At 39.3% G+C, this 18,394-nt stretch overlaps 2 protein-coding genes across 2 annotated transcripts in view; both read left to right on the plus strand.

The window, feature by feature from the left end:
* Positions 1-4,457, plus strand: part of LOC116303661 (E3 ubiquitin-protein ligase TRIM71-like) — a 36,365-nt gene extending 31,908 nt beyond the window's left edge. The window contains exon 2 of the mRNA XM_089034835.1: positions 4,343-4,457. Coding sequence (XP_088890961.1) covers positions 4,343-4,419 — 77 coding nt within the window. The 3' untranslated portion in view covers positions 4,420-4,457. The remainder of the gene's footprint in view (positions 1-4,342) is intronic.
* An 8,488-nt stretch (positions 4,458-12,945) lies between these two features.
* On the plus strand, positions 12,946-17,354 carry LOC116303659 (histamine H2 receptor). Its single transcript, XM_031713241.2, has 2 exons — positions 12,946-13,077; positions 14,492-17,354. Exon 2 carries the CDS (start codon positions 14,738-14,740, stop codon positions 15,680-15,682), a length of 945 nt encoding a protein of 314 aa, XP_031569101.2. The 5' UTR covers positions 12,946-13,077; positions 14,492-14,737; the 3' UTR covers positions 15,683-17,354.
* Positions 17,355-18,394: the final 1,040 nt, after the last annotated feature.

Below are 18,394 nucleotides of genomic sequence, written 5' to 3' on the forward strand. Positions count from 1 at the left end.
CACGTCTAACGGCATGGCGGCCATCACTTCGTCCGTCACCTCGAACGTTGGCCCAGGATTGTCCACCCTCACGGTAGGTGCCGTAGGTAGGATTAACGATGCAGGTCTTGGCTTCATTCCGAACGCGGTGGTGGTAGTAGTCATGATAAAAATGAATAAAAGCCCGCTCGCCTTTAGCCTCCCTTTATTCGATTTTGCACCGCATCATCAACCAATACGAACATGCCACGTAAACAAGGAGGCGGAGGCATCCGATCACGCCAGGCCAAACGAACCTATGGACAAGTAGGAGGAAACATCCGTTCCAGACCACGAAAACAAAACTATGGCCAAGTAGGGGGTAGACGAAGACGAAAGAGACGCTCTCAGCAAGGCGGGCTCTTCCCCTTGTTGGCGCTCATTCCCGCGGCCATTGCTGCCGCCAAAGCTGCCAGCCTTGGCGCCGTTGGAGCAGGGGTGGGGTTCGGCGTCAAGAAAGGTCTAGAAAGCCTCTAGAAAAACCCTAACACGCTACAAGTACGCATCAGTCTCCTCATGGAAACCGCCGAAAGTTATCACACCCGTCTCATCACCTCCACACTCGATCGCCTCAACTTCCATCAAGTCCAAGAATGTGCCTGCTTTCCGCAAGACCTCCGTCACCGCGTACCCCAGCTCCTGCTCATTCTCTACCTCCTGGATTGCTTGGACGTCATTCATCCCCTTGCCAAGGTCAAGGAAGAGCACCAATGGTTGTCCGACGATTACAAGTCTCATGACTATGACGTCATGCAACGTTACGCCCACGTTCAAGAATACAAAGGTCATCTCAAACGAATCATCTCCCACGGAAGTACCGAACTCAGCAAGCTCATGACCGTTGGACACCACATGTCCATTCCCGCCTTTGATCTCCTGGTCCATCGTTACGGCATGGACGTGGCGCTACAAATGTGCTTGGAAAAAAAAAAAAACCACTAACCCACCCAACTACCATGCCAGCAACACGACCCCGTACCCGCGCTCTCGCCTTCCTCGAGAAGCGCGTTCGCTCCTGGTGCCTGCCGACCCTCCACGACAACGACGCCTCTCCTCACGACGAACAAGAGCGTCTCAAGCTCCTGGAGTTCTACATCGACTGCTTGGATCTCGTGCACGCCCAACACCCCTGCCCCTACCCAGAACACCAATACGTCAAACCCAAGTACCAGTGGATCAAAGACCTCTACGAGGCGCGCCGCGTTTCCAATGCCCGCCGTTGGCTGCACTTCAGCAAGTACCGCACCTTGGCTCATAACGTGGTCAATACAGACTTCGACCTCAGTCGCCTCGATCCTTCCACCACTGAAGCTTACAGAAAAGACGTTCCCCTCCTAGAACTTATTGGTAAGCTTAACCACGAATCCCGCCTCGATTCGCATCGCAACTAAAGCATGGCCCTAACTCGTACAACTCAGCACGTGGACGACCGCATCCGACAAACTCACTTTGACTACCTCTACGACGTGCCCAACCGCTGGTGGGACATCAAGCAAGCTCACCTCACTCCGCGCATGCGCCTCATCCTCCTCACCTTCCTCTTGGATTGCATGGACACCATCAAAGACCTACCCGAAGATGCCCATGCCGCCCCCTGGGTGAACTGGTCCAGCCGGAAGAACCAACGCTTGCACATGCGCAGCTTCTACCGTCATTGGCGCCTTCATCCTCAATATCATTCCGCGCCCCTTCAAGGTCAAGAAAGCAATCAACTCTATGCCATCAGCAGCCTCGTCAGCAAGATCCTTCGCCCCGACGTCCGCCCACGTGACCTGACCGACGACTCCTGCAACCTCCCCGCCTATTGCATGACCTCGTGTTGGGAACGTCTCGTGTACGAAGCCCTACGCTTGACCCCCACCGAAATAATACATCGCCTGCATCACGACCTACGCCACAACTTCACCACTTCATCATGAGTCAACATCGTCAACCCAACCTGCTCTTCACCTTCCCAAAGAAAGGGGTCCCTCGTCCTCCCGCCACCCAACAGGCGGTCCTGCCTCTTCGCCTTCACGGAAGACCTGGTGCCTATTACTTCACGGATTCAAGTCATGCTCCGTCCTCGTCAAAGACTCACATCCCACTTCCACTTCAACATGAGCGGACGTCGCAATCCTCGACTGCCTCACTGCCTTTGCCGTAAACCCTGCACCTATTACTTTACCGACCGCGATAGCGAACACTGTACCGTAGAAACCTCCACGTTTCACGCCCGGTACGTTACCTTCATTTGCAACCAGCAGCATCCGTGGTGTACCTTTACCTGTACCGTCCCCAAAGACAATTATAACGACACCACGTGGGACGTCCTTCGCAAGGCCCGCAATCACGTGGACTCCGAAATCAACATCCGGCAAAAGCTCTCGCAAAGCCAAGCCAACGCCCAGATCATCACCGCACCACGTGAATGGTCTGATGACGTCGTCCACGGCCCGCCCACCTACACAAACGAAGAACACATCACAATCCTCAGTCACCTGTTCGGCGTGACTCCTCCCCCTCCTAATTCACCCCCACGTTCCATTGGTCCTCCTAAGTCCCTCCCCCCAACTGAAGAGCTATATCAAGACCCCTCTTCCGACGAACCTCACATCGATCCAGAGTCAAACCAAGGAAGCCAAGACCACGACTACGATGTCTGAAGAACAGTATCAACCACCGCCTCCCACTTTGCCGCCCTCTCCACAAACGCTCCCGCCTCAAGACGAATACAGTCAAGTCAACCATCCCTGTTTTTGTGGCTCGCCATGTGCCGTCATCAAGACCAAGAATGCCACCTTCTTCAAGTGTGGCGTCAAGGTGGATTACAAGGCCATCACCGAACGTCTCAAGGGCGCCAAAACCAGGGACGAAAAAGCGCGCGTTTATGCTACTTCCAGGCTGGGATGTAAAATGTACATAAAGAAAGACCTCTACAATGCTGTAGACAACCGTCCCTTTGGGCTCGATCCCAACTACCTCCCCAAGTGTCGCGAACACAACCTGTTTGCCAAAGTCAACGTCAGCAGTTCTGAGAAAAACAAGAACCGCACCTTCCTCGCGTGCTCGGTCAACTACCCGGATGTGGCTTGCGATTACTTTGCCTGGTGTGACGAAGTTATTCCTTCCCGCGAACAGCTTCAGCAACAACTGGCGCCACAACCTGTTGGACCCCCGCCCAAACGAGGACGCTATGATCAAGAAGACTACCGCTACATCCAATCTCTTCAGCATCCCCCTCAGCATCAACACCCCTCTCCCTTCTCCCACACAAGCACAGGTGAAGATCCCAGGAACCTAGTCAACCCTGGCTACCGTGATCCCTGGCAGCAACCTCAAGCCTCCTCCTCCTTTGCTACTAACTTTGGCAGTGCTTCTCGTCCTCTTCCACGTCATTCCACGTACAACACTTCAGGACTTTTTTAAAACCATGTAAACACCTTAGATAATTGCTGAGTTCATTAAACCTTTTTAAACTAAACACCACGTGTATTCCTTCTGGTTTCCGGGCGGTCCCTCCCCCACTTACGTCACCCGTTACGTCTCCCGTTCCCGCCTCCCATTGGGCGATGCATCGCCCCAATTACTTCCGTTTCCGGTGATTTGCCATGGTAACAGGAATACATGAATATGTAATGCATGCATAAATTATCGTGACCCTATGTGTAGACATTTATCACTACTTCGGCTCGTTCTTTCCCCTCCCCACAGGAGGGGAAAGAACGAGCCGACACTAGAAATGTCTACAGGAGGGGAAAGAACGAGCCGACAATGAAAACGTCTGCGGGGCAGGCTAGGGGGGTCCCATCGGCAAAACAAAGAAGACTTTCATTCAATAGTTTTATATCTTTCTACAGATAATTTATTAGTTAATTATTGAATGAAATATAAATTTACACCAAACATTCAACTGTTTATTAAGAGTGTTCGAGGTCGTATGATTATATAAAAATGAGCTTAAATTTGTGTTGTTGAGAGATGTTATTGTATAAAGACCTAGCGGTGTGCGACAAACGCAGACTGCAGATCGCAGACTGCAGACCAGAAAAAAATATCAAAGATAACTGTAGGAAAAATACTCGAACAACCTATTAAAACAACGAAACAGTGAGACAAAACATAAATATAGTAAAAATACCGACAATAATGATGAAAACACTTACACGCTCCAAGTTACACTGACGTACGTAACTCTAAAATCACTTACCGTCCAAACTGATTTGTCTTATTTGTATACCGTACATAACCATAATCATAGTGTGTTCAATCGTTTAATCATTTGATACTTTTTATCGGGACCAAAAAAATAAAAATAAAAAATAAACAATTTTAATTTTTTTAGGGCGAATTACTGAACCGCGAATGGATGAAAGCCTTGAAGAGTACTTGGTTTGGTTCCATGAGGCCAAACTTAATTAACAGCGGCTGCTTCTAGTTCTGCGCCGAAAAATACTGGGAAAAAGCCATGCTAGCAAAAGCGTGGTTGTACCAATAGAAAGGAAGCTTTATCGAGAAATGATGGTACATACTCGGAAAGAAGATCCAACAAAAGAGCAAGACATAACGATGATACGATGACCAGATGTCGTGCTTACAACAAGGGAGTACCGTAGCTGGTTCTATAAGAACACATACATATAAGCATCCAGAAGCTACCTATTATCACTTGAACCCGCTATGTGTGCTAATGCTCTAGTCAATTGAAACCCCCACCCCCCAACCCCCGCGAAATACCGGGGATTTTAACATTTGAGTGGTGTTAAAATCAGACATTTTCCCCGGTAGTCGGGGGCACATTCACTGTTAAAACCCCCGCTATTGTGGTCCCGTTATTTTGGTTTAGTAGTCAACGAGAAACACATTTCACGCCAACTCTAAATTCTTGTGCTACACAGAGTCAATAAGCCTTTTCATAGTTTAAGAATTGATTCCACTGCAAGCTACTGCACATGCGATTTTATCCCGAATTTCTCACCTTCTTTTGTTTAATTAAGAACAAAAGAAAGTTTAGACAAAAGAAGGTAGAAATTCGAGATAAAATCGCATGCGCAGTGGAATCAATTCTTAAACTATGAAAAGGCTTATTGTTGTGTGTTCCATGCACTAAATATTCAATGCTCAATATTTTCATGGGCTCTAAACCTCAAGTCGTGCGAAAACGTTTAGGTTTACGTCTAGTCAGCTGAGAATTTAGTGGTATCAAATTGAAAATGAACAATGCTTGTAAATATTGCGAAGCATTAGTTTTAATAGATTAATCATGATCTGATTCTACATTCGAACTGACCGAAACGACTGAACAAGACCCGCGTATAAGAACCTGGGTTTTTTTAAGAACCTGTTAGGCTACATTCTCACTTTAAGACCCCTCCACATAAGAACCTATTAATTTCAAGAAAGGTTCTTATAAGTGGAGTTCAGTGTAAAAGTGTATAGGTGGAAACTGCTATAAGTTTGTTTGAGCATGTGTTTTGTGTAGAACATACTGCTCTGCACTAGGCTACGGGCTGCCTGTGCTTGGTATCACAACGCCTTCTTGGTATTTTTCAAGATGGCCGACCTCCTGTTTCCAGGCCATTACACATTCAAAAGAGCTTTAGAATCCCCGCTCGATTCCCGATCGATTCCCCGCTCAGAAAACCATTCGTTAAATCCCCGAACCCCCGGTGCAATTATGCTCTTAAAAGCACATCAGAAACGTGTCACGTCCCCGTTCAGTGCCCCGCTAGCCGCGGGGGGCGGGGGTTTCAATTGACTAGTGCATAACGAGAAATCCTGCATGGTTTTGAAGCCTCTCAGCATCTTCAAATTTCAGACTATGACGTACAAAGGATGGCGCAGGAAAGCATTTTTTTGAATACTTCCTTACAAATTGATTTGCTTTAAGAAGTCTTGTTTTGAAATAAACTTGGAGCGTGTGAGTGTTTTCATCATTATTGTCGGTATTTTTACTATATTTATGTTTTGTCTCACTGTTTCGTTATTTTTATAAGTTGTTCGAGTATTTTTTCTACAGTTTTCTGGTTTTCTGGTCTGCAGTCTGCAGTCTGCGGTCTGCAGTCTGCGTTTGTCGCACACCGAAAGACCTTGACTTACACTTTAAAAAGCTGAAAAATATTCAAAAACATTTACAAACGCCAATTTACTGAAAAAGAAATTAGTCATTTTGTACTTTACATTACCTTTTGCATTTTTTTCTATTTTGTCTCAGTTGTTCTTGTCAAGTTTAACTGAATGTAAACTTCGTCTCGTCCTGTAAAGGACGTATAGTAATTAAGTAAGCTTATTTTCTGCTCACCTTAACCAGTTTTCAAGTGTGTTTTTTATCCTTGATTTGTCCTAAATCTCCAGATTTTCGATTTCAATGAAAGACATCCGAGGTAAATTTCATTAAACCTAATATTGTATTGGATTCTGTAGTTATCAAAGAAAACAATGTAGTGCATTTCGATTCGATTTCACTGCATGGTTTTTAGTATGGGAGAAATTATGTTCAAGTTATTTTCCCCGATCTTATTTTTTACCTTTCAGTTTCATTCAAATTGTTCTCCCTGTGACTTCCGTATCGTGAGCTCCGCTTTTAGGCAGTGCCTAAATATATATTATTTATTCGATTCCATTTCGAAAATTCGTTTTCGGTGAAGAATTGTTCCGGATTCGCGTGTACTAGTGTGGACGGTAGGCCTAACCGAATAAATAAAAATTCGGATTCAAATTAATCCGGCATAGTGTGGACGGGGCCTTACATTTAATCTTGCGATGAATAGATTACTTAGAAGATAGAACGTCATATTGGCACCTTCAGTTTAGGCTTTCGTGCTACATTATGAAGCCGGTAGGTTTTGACTACTATACGCTTTAAAATTTATCCGTGTCCTCGTGAATTCTGAATAAATTTGTCCTTTTTTTCTTTCAGAGTTCCTTCAAATTAATTATATATATTGAATCAAAGCTCTTAATCTTAGTTTGAACATTTTCATTTTTAAAGAAATTAAGAAACAGATGAAATATCATCTTTTGAAATAGAAGAGGAGTTAAGGTGGAACCAAACTAATTCAGAGCGAATTTTGGACAATTTTATTCTCGTTCGCTTCGCAAAACAAATGCGTCAATTTAACTGTATTTTTCATATAATGTGCTTGGATTATCCTAGATTCTAAAAGTTTATTTTATTTTAAGTTTTTTTAAATGTTTAGCCTATTACGGCCAAAAATCAAACAGTGCTATTTTTAGTTTTTGGCTTTTTTCTCCTCATCCCCAGGTACGATTTTTCTGACATTTTCAGAATCTTATCATCTAGTACTATTGCAGCCTGTGTAAAAATTTGGATGGAAAGTCTTGGGCAGAAAAAAAGTTATGACGCCGCTTGCAAATTCGATCCAAAATTTGAAGCATATAAGACACCGCGCTGTAGAAACATTCCCATTGAATGGATTGCCTTGAAGTTTTCACATACCTACTTCCAAGTATTGCGGATGAGCCTTACGAAAAATCAGCATCAAATCTTAAAAACTCATCGAATAAATGTTTTTTTTTTACCAATTGTCGTTGTAAACCTCAAATATTAGAGTTTTGCGAAAAATCACATTTTCGCCTTTTTCTTCAAAACGGCTCCAAGTTTTTTCTTTAAAATTCCTACATCAATAGACCAGAGCTTTATGTAGGTGGTAGTGAAATTTCTACAGCTCGTCCTATCCACATTTTGGAGAAAACATTTTTTAAAGTGAGGTGCACCTAAAGAGCTAGAGAAAAGAAGACAAAGAAGACATCGTACAGAAACAGAGCAGAGCAAAGAAGACATCGTATAGAAACAAAGCAGAGCAAAGAAGACATCGTATAGAAACAGAGCAGAGCAAAGAAGACATCGTATAGAAACAGAGCAGAGCAAAGAAGACATCGTACAGAAACAGAGCAGAGCAAAGAAGACATCGTACAGAAACAGAGCAGAACAAAGAAGATATTGTATATAGGATAAACCTTCCTAGAGGTGGGTATTTCATTGCTTTTGCTAGTAAAAAAGAGCAAACGTAAGTTAGTTTGTAACTGCTAGGTCTACCGGGTAAGAAAGTCGTTTATTCTAGCCTACTTTTTTTACTTCATTCTCTCTAGGCTGTGGCATAATATCAAATTTTGAATTGGAAAATATTTGATTTCAAAAGATTGATTATTGTGACACCATCACTTTTCATCAAAATTCACTGTAAGAGACAACTGAAGAACAAGGGATCCCACTTCTGACAACAATACCAAATACAAAATAATACCAAATTTTGAATTGGAAAATATTTGATTTCAAAAGTATGATTATTGTGACACCATCACTTTTCATCAAAATTCACTGTAAGAGACGACTGAAGAACAAGGGATCCCACTTCTGACAACAAAATATGTAACACCAACAACGGTGAGTCCTTGTTTCTTCCAACCAATTCTGCCACCTTCTCCCACGTTTCAAACGCGTTATTATCAAAACACAATGATAAAATATGAAAAGCGTTTAAATTTCAACTAAACTACTTAAATATGTATAAATATATAAACTCTTTAAAACTTAAGGTATTAGGATACGCACGACCACTATGCGCGCAAACTTTATAGTATAACCCACAAAACCAACAAATTATACCTTTTCTGAAAGCTGAGTAAACATATGCATAGTTTATGAAGACATCTTCAAAATACGATTTTTAAAAATTGTTGTTCACATTATTGTCCTCGAAGCGAAATTTGACCATGCCTCAGAGAAAACGTTAACGGACACGTATATTTTAAGCTATGTTTGCGAAAAATGTCTTAACATACTCAAGAGATAATAAGCTCAAAAAGGGTGTCCTGTTTTATATCTTTCGCGATTTTTGATCAAAGTTCGGCGATTGCTTTTGGAGTGTTGTTTAGAGTAAAAAGCGTCATAACTTTGGAAAGAAATTAAATTTCGAAAATCGGAGACAATCTTTTTTGGGATCATGAGTTACTTTTAAACTCTGCAAATTTAAAAAAACCGAATGAAATCCAAGGGACTTTTAGCTTTTTGAAGTTGAAAAAAGGAGCATTTGGACTCAACGTTATTACAAGGGACGGGACATTTCCGGACTTGATAAAGTCACGATTTCGATTTGTATCAAAATTTTGGCCTTTTCAATCAAAAATTGCAAGAAGTTTCACTAACATATGAAAGACAAAAGTTTAAAGTTACAAAATTGCAACAACAAAAAATTTTTTTTCGAGCAAATCGTCATTTTTTTCGTAGTTTAATACCTTAAATTCTTAAATTAATTCAACTTTAATTAACAAATCTTGAATAGCTCAACTTAGCTTAATCAAACTTGAATTAAAGTATTTACGATAGCCAGTTTTTTTCCAACCCTTTTAAGCTCTTCAGCTTGCTTTAATGTGGACTTCAATAACAATCTGTTGGCTTTGTAAATTCGGCTTATTTCAAACTTCGTATAATTACTAGCTTGATGAGTTCAAGCATAGAATCAATACATTTCTGGAAAGGTTTATTCTAGGTGGAATTTTTTCCTCAGGAACAGCACGTCTTCTTAGCTGGTTGTCTGCAACAACAAACAAATTCTCGGCGTATAGGCGAGTCAATAGATGGTTTTATACAACAATGAAAAATAACTTGATGCCTATTATATAAAGTAAGGGATACTAAAAAGTAAGGACTATATAAACTTTTAATCTCCCATTTTACACAATTAATGGGTTGCAAGCATTTCCAAGAGAGGCAAAAGACAAAAACATGGCGGCCATTGTGGTGCCGTTAACAATGGATGCTAATGAGAAGTCTATTGTTAAATGGCACCAACATGGCCGCGATGACGTAACGTGCAATCCAAGAATTCGTTTTGTCAAGAGTAAATCTGACTTGATTTAACGGGTTTTAGATCTTCCGCACCTCTAAAGAAATTGTCTATGAAACCAAGGTTTTTATAAATTTAAGTGTTTATCATCCACTCTAGTATCATATCTTCTGACTGGAAATGGTTGAATGGCAAAATATTGGGGGTATTTGCCTCTAATTTTTGAAAGCCGGACCCAGGCTCACAAATTTTACCCCTAAATAGACCCTTTTCGAGTTCCAAATTACCGCTGTGTTTCTTGATTACAGACTCATTTACTCAAGCTTCAAGCCTCGATTTTGTGAAGAATATTCAAGTGTTCCATTCAAGGTCCGTCAAGTTTCAAAGTGCTCGTGTTGTTGAAGTTGTGCATTCTTTACTTTACCTTGGTCTATTAACTCTTGTATTTGCGAGTAATTAGACACTGATGCAAGGCTAAGCCTGAGTAAATGAGTCGGCTGTAATTAAGAGACACAGCGGTAATTATTTGGAACTCGAAAAGGGTCTATTGTAGCAAATTTGCTAGCGGAGAAAGTTCAAATTTTCATGTAGTTATGCTCTACGTTCTTACATTGAACATTCGGATTTCACTTTATTATTTGTGAAATTAATAATAATAATAATAATAATAATAATAATAATAATAATAATAATAATTTGCAACTTTTGCAAAGCAATGTCCCTCTACTGGGCCTTAATCCAACAGCCATGCCATTGTTTGTGGAAACCCAGATTCCACTCCATTACCTAATATTATGTATGATGTTGTCAATAAGAAAGCTCCTTCTAACCTGTGTGTTCTTATTATGTCAATTATTCGAGTTCATTCGTATTCAACACGGTCTTCGACTTTTAAAATAATCCTCAAATCAAATCATCTAGAATAATTTGCAATTGAACATATTTTCAAGACCAGGTGCCAGATTATAATCCCTTTGGACTATAACATAGAAGTTATTTGGAATCCTATGTTCATATACATGTACTCATAGTATTATGTACTTATTGACTGAGTTAGGTCGGGCCGTACGGGAAAATATTTGGCTCGAGGTCATGTCGTACGGACCGAGCGCAGCGAGGTCCGTACAAATGACCGACAGCCAAATATTTTCCGTACGGCCCGACCTAACTCAGTCAATAAGCATTTTATCATATGACCCTCACGAAAATAAAAATAATTAAGAAAAAGAAAGCGCGCGGATTCGAGCAGGGCCGGACGGGTTTTTCCGGCCCGCTTACGTCAACCCGTCCGGCCCCCATCACGTGACGTTTTCCAATGGTTTTATTAGAGCGTGCGAGCAGGGCCGTACGGGTCATATGATAATGAGAAATACTCACTGAAAATCTATTCAGTAATTTTTCGTTCATTTACTGGCTTCAGCCAATCAGAGAGACGAACGACTTTTTTCGTCAATCTGATTGGACCGTTGAATGGTTTCCATCCCTGCGCTCATAGACTTGGTAGCTTTGTCATTGTGCGAAGCAGTAAATCTTGTCAGTGCTGTTGTTGTTCTTATTTTACTAAAATAGGTCCTTTTTTATTGTAAAAAGTAAGCAAAGGCATAAAGAATGGAAGAAGATAGATTTGTTACTCCCAATGACACTGTAGAGGATTATGCGGAACGTCTACAAAACAAGAATACTGAGGGAAAAACCGAGCGAGATGTGAGGCTACTGAAAAGCTATCTAACATCACAAAATGAGGAAAGAGAAGTTGACGAAATAGAGCCACAAGAGCTAGATAGATATCTAGCAGAGTTTATTCGTTCGGTTAGACGAAAAATGAGATGGAGAAGACTAAGAATGGAATATTATCAAATTTCTCAGTGTGTATAATGAACAGAATACAGCATGGAAAGTTTCCATGAAGTATTCTCTATATCTGCAACAAATAAATGAATAAAACAAAATAAAAAAAAAAGAAAAACTATAATAAAATATATTATAATAAAGATATATCTACTAATGTATAACCATAAAATCTATTTAGTAAAAATTAATCCTAATAATATATGTTAAAAAAAACAAAAAACAAAACAACAACAACAACAACAACAATGGCAAACATTTATATATATGGGGGATTTAAATATTTAGCTTATATAATTGCTGCATGCATTTGCTGTCTCGACATCCAAGTTTATGCTCTTTATGTTATTAAGTACTCTTCTTGTTGTTCTTGAGCCCCTAAAGCATAGAAGAGCTGATCTCAAAAGGGAGAAAGAAACCTTTGCTCGTATCCAGGATACAGTGGTAGCATAATCTTCTCCTTTCTTGTTGGCAATTAGTTCGGTGAGCCTACTGTGGTATTTTCTACAATCATCTGCCATACCTCCAGTTGTAGTGAATACTAAAGGCGTAAAAGTCGCTTGTTCAAAAGCCAAGACTCTGCTAGCATACATGCGCTTCTTCTCATTCTCATGCAGGTGGTATATTTGCTGGGGGGTGAGGTGTTTGTAGGACTCTGCATTTGGGTGACACACCCTAACATCAAAGAATGCAGATCTCTGAGTTTCCCAAAAGCCACGTGCATGAACGTCAAGGCGAGCATCAGAAACTTTATAATATATATCGTATAATACTAATACAATAATAATGATAATGACAACAATAGAAATATTAATATTAATATCAATATTATTATTGATATTTTTTTATTTCTTACATCAATATTAATGTTATTATCAATATATCAGTAATGAATCTATAACGTATAATAAAAAATCTATAATCTAGTACAAAAATATATATATATAAATAGATAAAATATACAAACATTATGCGTAGCTAAGCCTTTATGTTAATACGAGTGCTTATATTCCGGCACCAATTTTTAATACACTTTTTAATAACAAGATTCATAAAAAAGATCATCAATTTTGTTGAATAGGTAAACATGATTAATGATGAAATAGCATGGTGGCTTAAATAGCTATTTTACATCTTCATCATAAGACAAGCGGTCTGTGCGTCTCTTGGAAGTCAAGCCGGCAATGCTTCCGTAAATAACTTTGTCGAATAAAACATTAAGACTTCATTATTACGCCGTTAATACAAAATTCACTGCATTAGAATAATTTACTGTGATCCGAATGGTCATTGCATCGTAGGTCAGTTCAGATACATTGGCCTTATTCATTAGATGTTTTCAAGTTTTAGATTCAGTTCTTTATCTTCTAGTATAAATTCATTCGTAGAGCTTGGTTGTCCGATAGAGCTTTGATGGCAAAAGGTAACGACAATGAATATTATTCGTTTGGTACGAGGCAGGTGTTTCAGTCTAGTGATCGTCTCAATGCAACTGAGTCCTTGAAAGTTTATTTTGTTCCCGCTCTACGTAGGTAAACACCCGATCCTTGACTAAACAAAATTGGATTTCTGAGTAAAATTACAGGACTACAGATTTATCAATGCGTTGGCCCTCACAAATCTAGTTAATTTGGTGTTCAGCATTATTTCTAGTTGATATACTGCTAAGCTGAAGCAGAAACGATAAGATCAGTCCTGGCAGTGCATCGCCGGTATAAAGTCAATAGGCAGCGGCAAGAACTACAAAATGAGAACTCATAAATGTCAACTAGTTACGGCCGGAGTCATTTTGGAGATATCGATATCGCGGAATCTACTTCTGGTTTAACGGTTACGAAAAACTCACGGCCGTTTTCTATAATGTTAAAATATATTATTATTATGTCTCAAGGAGTCAGTATTTGCCGTCAAAGGAAGGAACTTCTATATTCTCTGCTGTCTATATATTTGCCCAACTGTTTTAATTTCTCTCGTCTATGTACATATTCAGCCCCGCACCGTCCAATCTACTTCCATTTACACCTTACATAAAAAATCTATTTCATATCGAAAGCGCGTTCTCTAAATAAAGATCGATCTTCTCGACCGGCTAATTTCATTTCTGGCGCCAAACTGTGAATACCCTTAAGATACTTGAACGTAATATAATCTTAAAATCACAATATTCGTTTTTCTTCATTTATTTGCTTTTATTGTTGGTCTTGAAGTTTAGCGTTTTGTTTTATTGTTCTTCAGTTGGTTCCTTACAAAAGGAAAGTCCTTGAAACACACACAAAAAAGAGTAAAAGACAAATAAAGTATGTACATAGATAAGAAGAAAAATAAAAGAAAGAACAAACAAAATGACGGATTAACGGAAAAACTGACGAGAGAAAGAAAGACAGAGAAATAGCGAAAACATTAAGATGGGAGTTTAAATGACACCCAAAATGGACTGGGTTTTTTTTCGTGTTTTTTTTGTTTTTTGTTTTTTTTAAATATATAACAAACGTCCCCTCGCTCCTCCATCTCTTTTCTTCTTCTTTGAAGTTCAGTGCTTTGAATTTGTTGTTCACTTCATGTTTGTCGCCACTCTTGAATATTCTAACTATTGTCTTATTTCTTTTGCCTTTGCACTTGCTGGCATGCTATCACTCAGTGCCATATTCATTCACAAACATGCAAAACACGATTCGTATTGTCGACTGACAGTTTCCCATAGTTTTTTTATTTTATTTCTCTTCATTCAGACCAAAATGTTCCGAACAGCAAATAAAGCGACAGTGTTTGTTTTTGATCGTTTTAAGAATATAATCAATGAAACGTATTTAAACATCAATCTTTCTTTATACTTTTAGGTTGGCATCGCATTCAATTTACAGCTGTTATAAAAGGGAATGGTTGAACAAATACTCTCATTAACGTCGACGCAATCTTGATAGTTGCTATAGCAACGCCATCCAAACGAGAGCTTTAATCTTTTGACTAGAATTACTGGCTGTGCCTGCAGGCTCGTGGATCGCCTCCAACCTGATAAGAACACTGATATGTCGGATGAATTTATTTAAACGTTCAAAGTAGGGTCAAAAAGTTGAGCACGGTGGATGTATAGAGCAATGGATGCAGAATCAATAGTTATATTTGTGTGCCTTGGCATTCTTGCTCTTCTTATAGCTGGTATCAACTCCTTTGTGATATATCTGGTATCGAAAACTCCAAATTTGAGAAGCGCTACGAACATCTGCCTAGCTTCGTTGGCCATGTCGGATATGATGACAGGATTGGTGTCAATACCGTTAGTTATAACATGCTCTTTAACACTGGACTACAGAGGGATTTGTGTTGGCTCTGATATGCTCTCTCGTTTCATCTCCATATCGACAGCCCTTCATCTTCTGATAGTAACACTTGAACGTTATATACAGATAGTACATGCGTTAAAGTATAATTCGATAGTCACAATAAACCGGGTGATTGCTGTGCTGATCGCAACCTGGACCACATCCGCTACAGTCACCATCATTCAAAGGGCTTGGCAAAGTTCCAGTGATGATAGTGATGCGAACCGCAAAGAAGATGTCATCTATGGGTTATCCTGTGTGGTAGGGATCGTTCTAGTCCCTTTAGCCATCATTGCTTACAGCTACTTGCGCATTTTTGTAGCATTGAGACATCAGTTGAAAATCATCCAAAGACTGAACAGCCCTGTGGAAAGATCCACTAGCTTGCGCAAAAGAAAGGTAGAAAGAAAGGCTGTGACTATCTTTGGCTGTATGATTCTTACCTTCATTTGCTGCTGGTTCTCGTACTTTATGGATGGGATAAGAGAGGACATAGGCAGCGATCAATTCACTTATCCAGTGCAAGTCGAAGTCTTCTTGATGTTCCTAAGGTTTATATCTGCACTCGTTAATCCTCTGCTTTACACTTTCCTTAAAGAAGATTTCAAGATAGCTGCGAGGTCGACGTTGTTCAAACGGGATGATTATAACCGCACGTCATGCATCTACCAAACTGACTATACACCAAGCACTGACACTCCTGTTTGAACTGGAGCTAGATAGCATCTTATGCCAAGAAAACAGTGTTCCTTAGGGTTGAGAAGTCCTACTGAAACACTGAGAAGTCCTACTGAAACACTAATATTAGATTGGGTTATATTAATCTAAACTACTTCTAGATATGGAGCCAAATCAACCTGACTTGCTATAGTATGGGGATTTCCCCAGTAGATTACGATAGAGATGTGTGTGAATAACAGTGAAATACACTAAGGCCGGGCCATAGTAGACTAGACTAGAATGGACTAGAATAAAATTCAGAGCCTAGCATGGTCGACCGTACCTCTGAAAAATTCCAACCACAATGAAATATAACATTATTAAGTTCAAACTGGAATTTCATGATCAACTGGCTATGCGCAGCCACTATTGAGCTGAATGAGGAAATAGTTTACTGAGTCAGAATGGACCGCCGATGTAAAGTGACGACTTTATCTGGTCATTTTACTGCGGTTATCGATATTCCGCGATCTCCGACATCAGTTTCAATGGCTTGCTGTAAAATTAGTTTTTCACTGCCCCCAGTCGAGAATATAAACTGAGGTACCGACTCAGCAATTTTGATTGACGACAGCGAAAAATCAAATTTCAGCGTGCATCTCGCATCTACTGAGTCCGCAGAACTAGGAAAAGAAAAAGAAAACTTTCTCGTAAAAGTCTATAAACCACAGTCGTAAATGCAGCCAGAAACACTGCGGTTTACTGCGAACGACAAAAATAAAATGCTAGCCGAAATGCACTAAATTTGGCACAATAGAATCACGTGTCCGATAAAAAAGGGACTTTCCTTTAGAGGCAGGTGAATAACTTGCATTGGTGACAACATCCAGCCAGTACAGACGTCTCTTTTATATCAACTCGCCATAACAGCATTAAGATTTCATTTTCATTTTCATTTAAACCATATCTGTAATTTTTAACATATTGGAATTCTTCTTTCTTTTGTCAATATTCAAAGCATATTGCTTGTTTTGATATCTTGTCCCGATAAAACAGGAATTAGAAAACCCTAAACGAGAAATGAAAATTAAGGAAAACTAAAAGCAACAGATAATAGATCAGTGTGGAAGTCGTGATTATGCTTGATGACAGTTTAAAACAACAATAACGAGGACGAAAAACAAATCGAACGAATGATTCAACAGTAATTCTTTAAAAATTGTAGGTCTTTCACGCCGTTATTTCATTCACAGGTTGTCATACTATAGTCTTAGATATTGAACTGCAGAGTCTTACTAGATATTAATATTCAAGTGGTGGCAGGGGAAAATGTTTAATTCTGACATAACATCTGAATAAAGTTGAAGATAATGACGTTTAAAAGTGTTCTTTAAACAGCTTTCAGGAAATGAAGTAGAAAAAATTTAATCAGTAAGGTTCTGATTATTTTTGATGAATGTTTATAGCTTTAAAACAAAAGTTGATATTAAAGCACACAACGTAACCAAATTTGTCGGATTAATACGAAAGTTCTAGCAGATAGGCTAAGTCTCGAAGCGCTTGGTTAGCTTTAGTCTCTCACGAGTTGCCTTTGGTAAAACCGGTCTCTGGATCTTGTCCAAGGGCTTTTGTTATTTTGTTTCTTTTTGCTTAAAAAGATATTGAATTTTAAAGTCGGAATGTCGAAAAATTTCAATGTCGGTTGAAGTTTTACCGCATAAAAGACGAAATACTCAAAATATCAACAAAAACAAAAAAAAAAAAAAAAAAAAAAAAAAAAAAAAAAAAAAAAAAAAAAAAAAATTCAAATTAGAAAATCGCTTTCAAATAATATTCTTTTTAAAATCTTTGTTATGTGACCTTTAAAAGAATATATAGTATTAAGGGGTTTTGTTGAACGTGTTGCGTAGAGAGAGTTTAAAAGAAACACCCTGAAGGTCTCCAGTAACCACAAGAGACAACATTGCTTGCCAATAAAGAATGTATAAAAAACAATCGATTTTATCTTTTTGTTTTTATGTCTTGATAGTATGTTGCCGGGCTATTTTGACGCAGTCAGCATAGAAGGAGAAAAAAAAAAAAAAAAAAAAAAAAAAAAAAAAAAAGAGAAAGAAAATGGATTGAAGGCATTTAACCCGTGAAATAAAAAATTTTAGTCAACGTATAACAATCCAATATAATAGACACAAAAAAAAAAAAAAAAAATCAATGGATTTAGGGTCTACTAATGTGCATCAGTCTAAGGTCTATTTCACACAGGTTAGGTTTAATGATTTCACTTGAAAGTGAGATGTAACAGACATAATAGAAATGAGGCAGTGGCTATTCGTACGGTAACCGTACGCCGACTTGCAATTTCTATTCGTACGGATTCTTAAATAATGTGGGACTTAAGTTCTAAGCTTTTCGAGGATTTTGGTTCTCCTCACTTAGAAAAAAAATTCAATGGCAGGCAAGATTCGAACTGGGCAATTTTTTCACCAACTGATGATTACAATGCCTATCCAAACCCTAACCCTAACCACTCAGCCAAGAACTGAATTCGCTGCGGTGCTTTCCGATTTTCGCCATATCTAAAACAATAGCAAGGTATTTAAATATCCGTACGAATAGAAATTGCAAGTCGGCGTACGTTTACCGTACGAATAGCCACTGTGTACGAATGCCGAACGGAACAGAAAGGAATTACGGAAGAAAAAGAGAAAAGTAAGAAAAAAAAAAAAAAAAAAAAAAAATTAGAAGTAAAAAAAGATTGGAACC

This window comes from Actinia tenebrosa, unplaced genomic scaffold (genome assembly GCF_029948245.1).
Source record: "Actinia tenebrosa isolate PJP-AT-01 unplaced genomic scaffold, QUT_ActTen_1.0 PGA_scaffold0__85_contigs__length_37466705, whole genome shotgun sequence".
Classification (NCBI taxonomy): domain Eukaryota; kingdom Metazoa; phylum Cnidaria; class Anthozoa; order Actiniaria; family Actiniidae; genus Actinia; species Actinia tenebrosa.

Coding starts and splice junctions, on each gene's coding strand:
- LOC116303659 (XM_031713241.2), top strand. CDS start 14,738: ATGTATAGAGCAATGGATGCAGAATCAATAGTTATATTTGTGTGCCTT.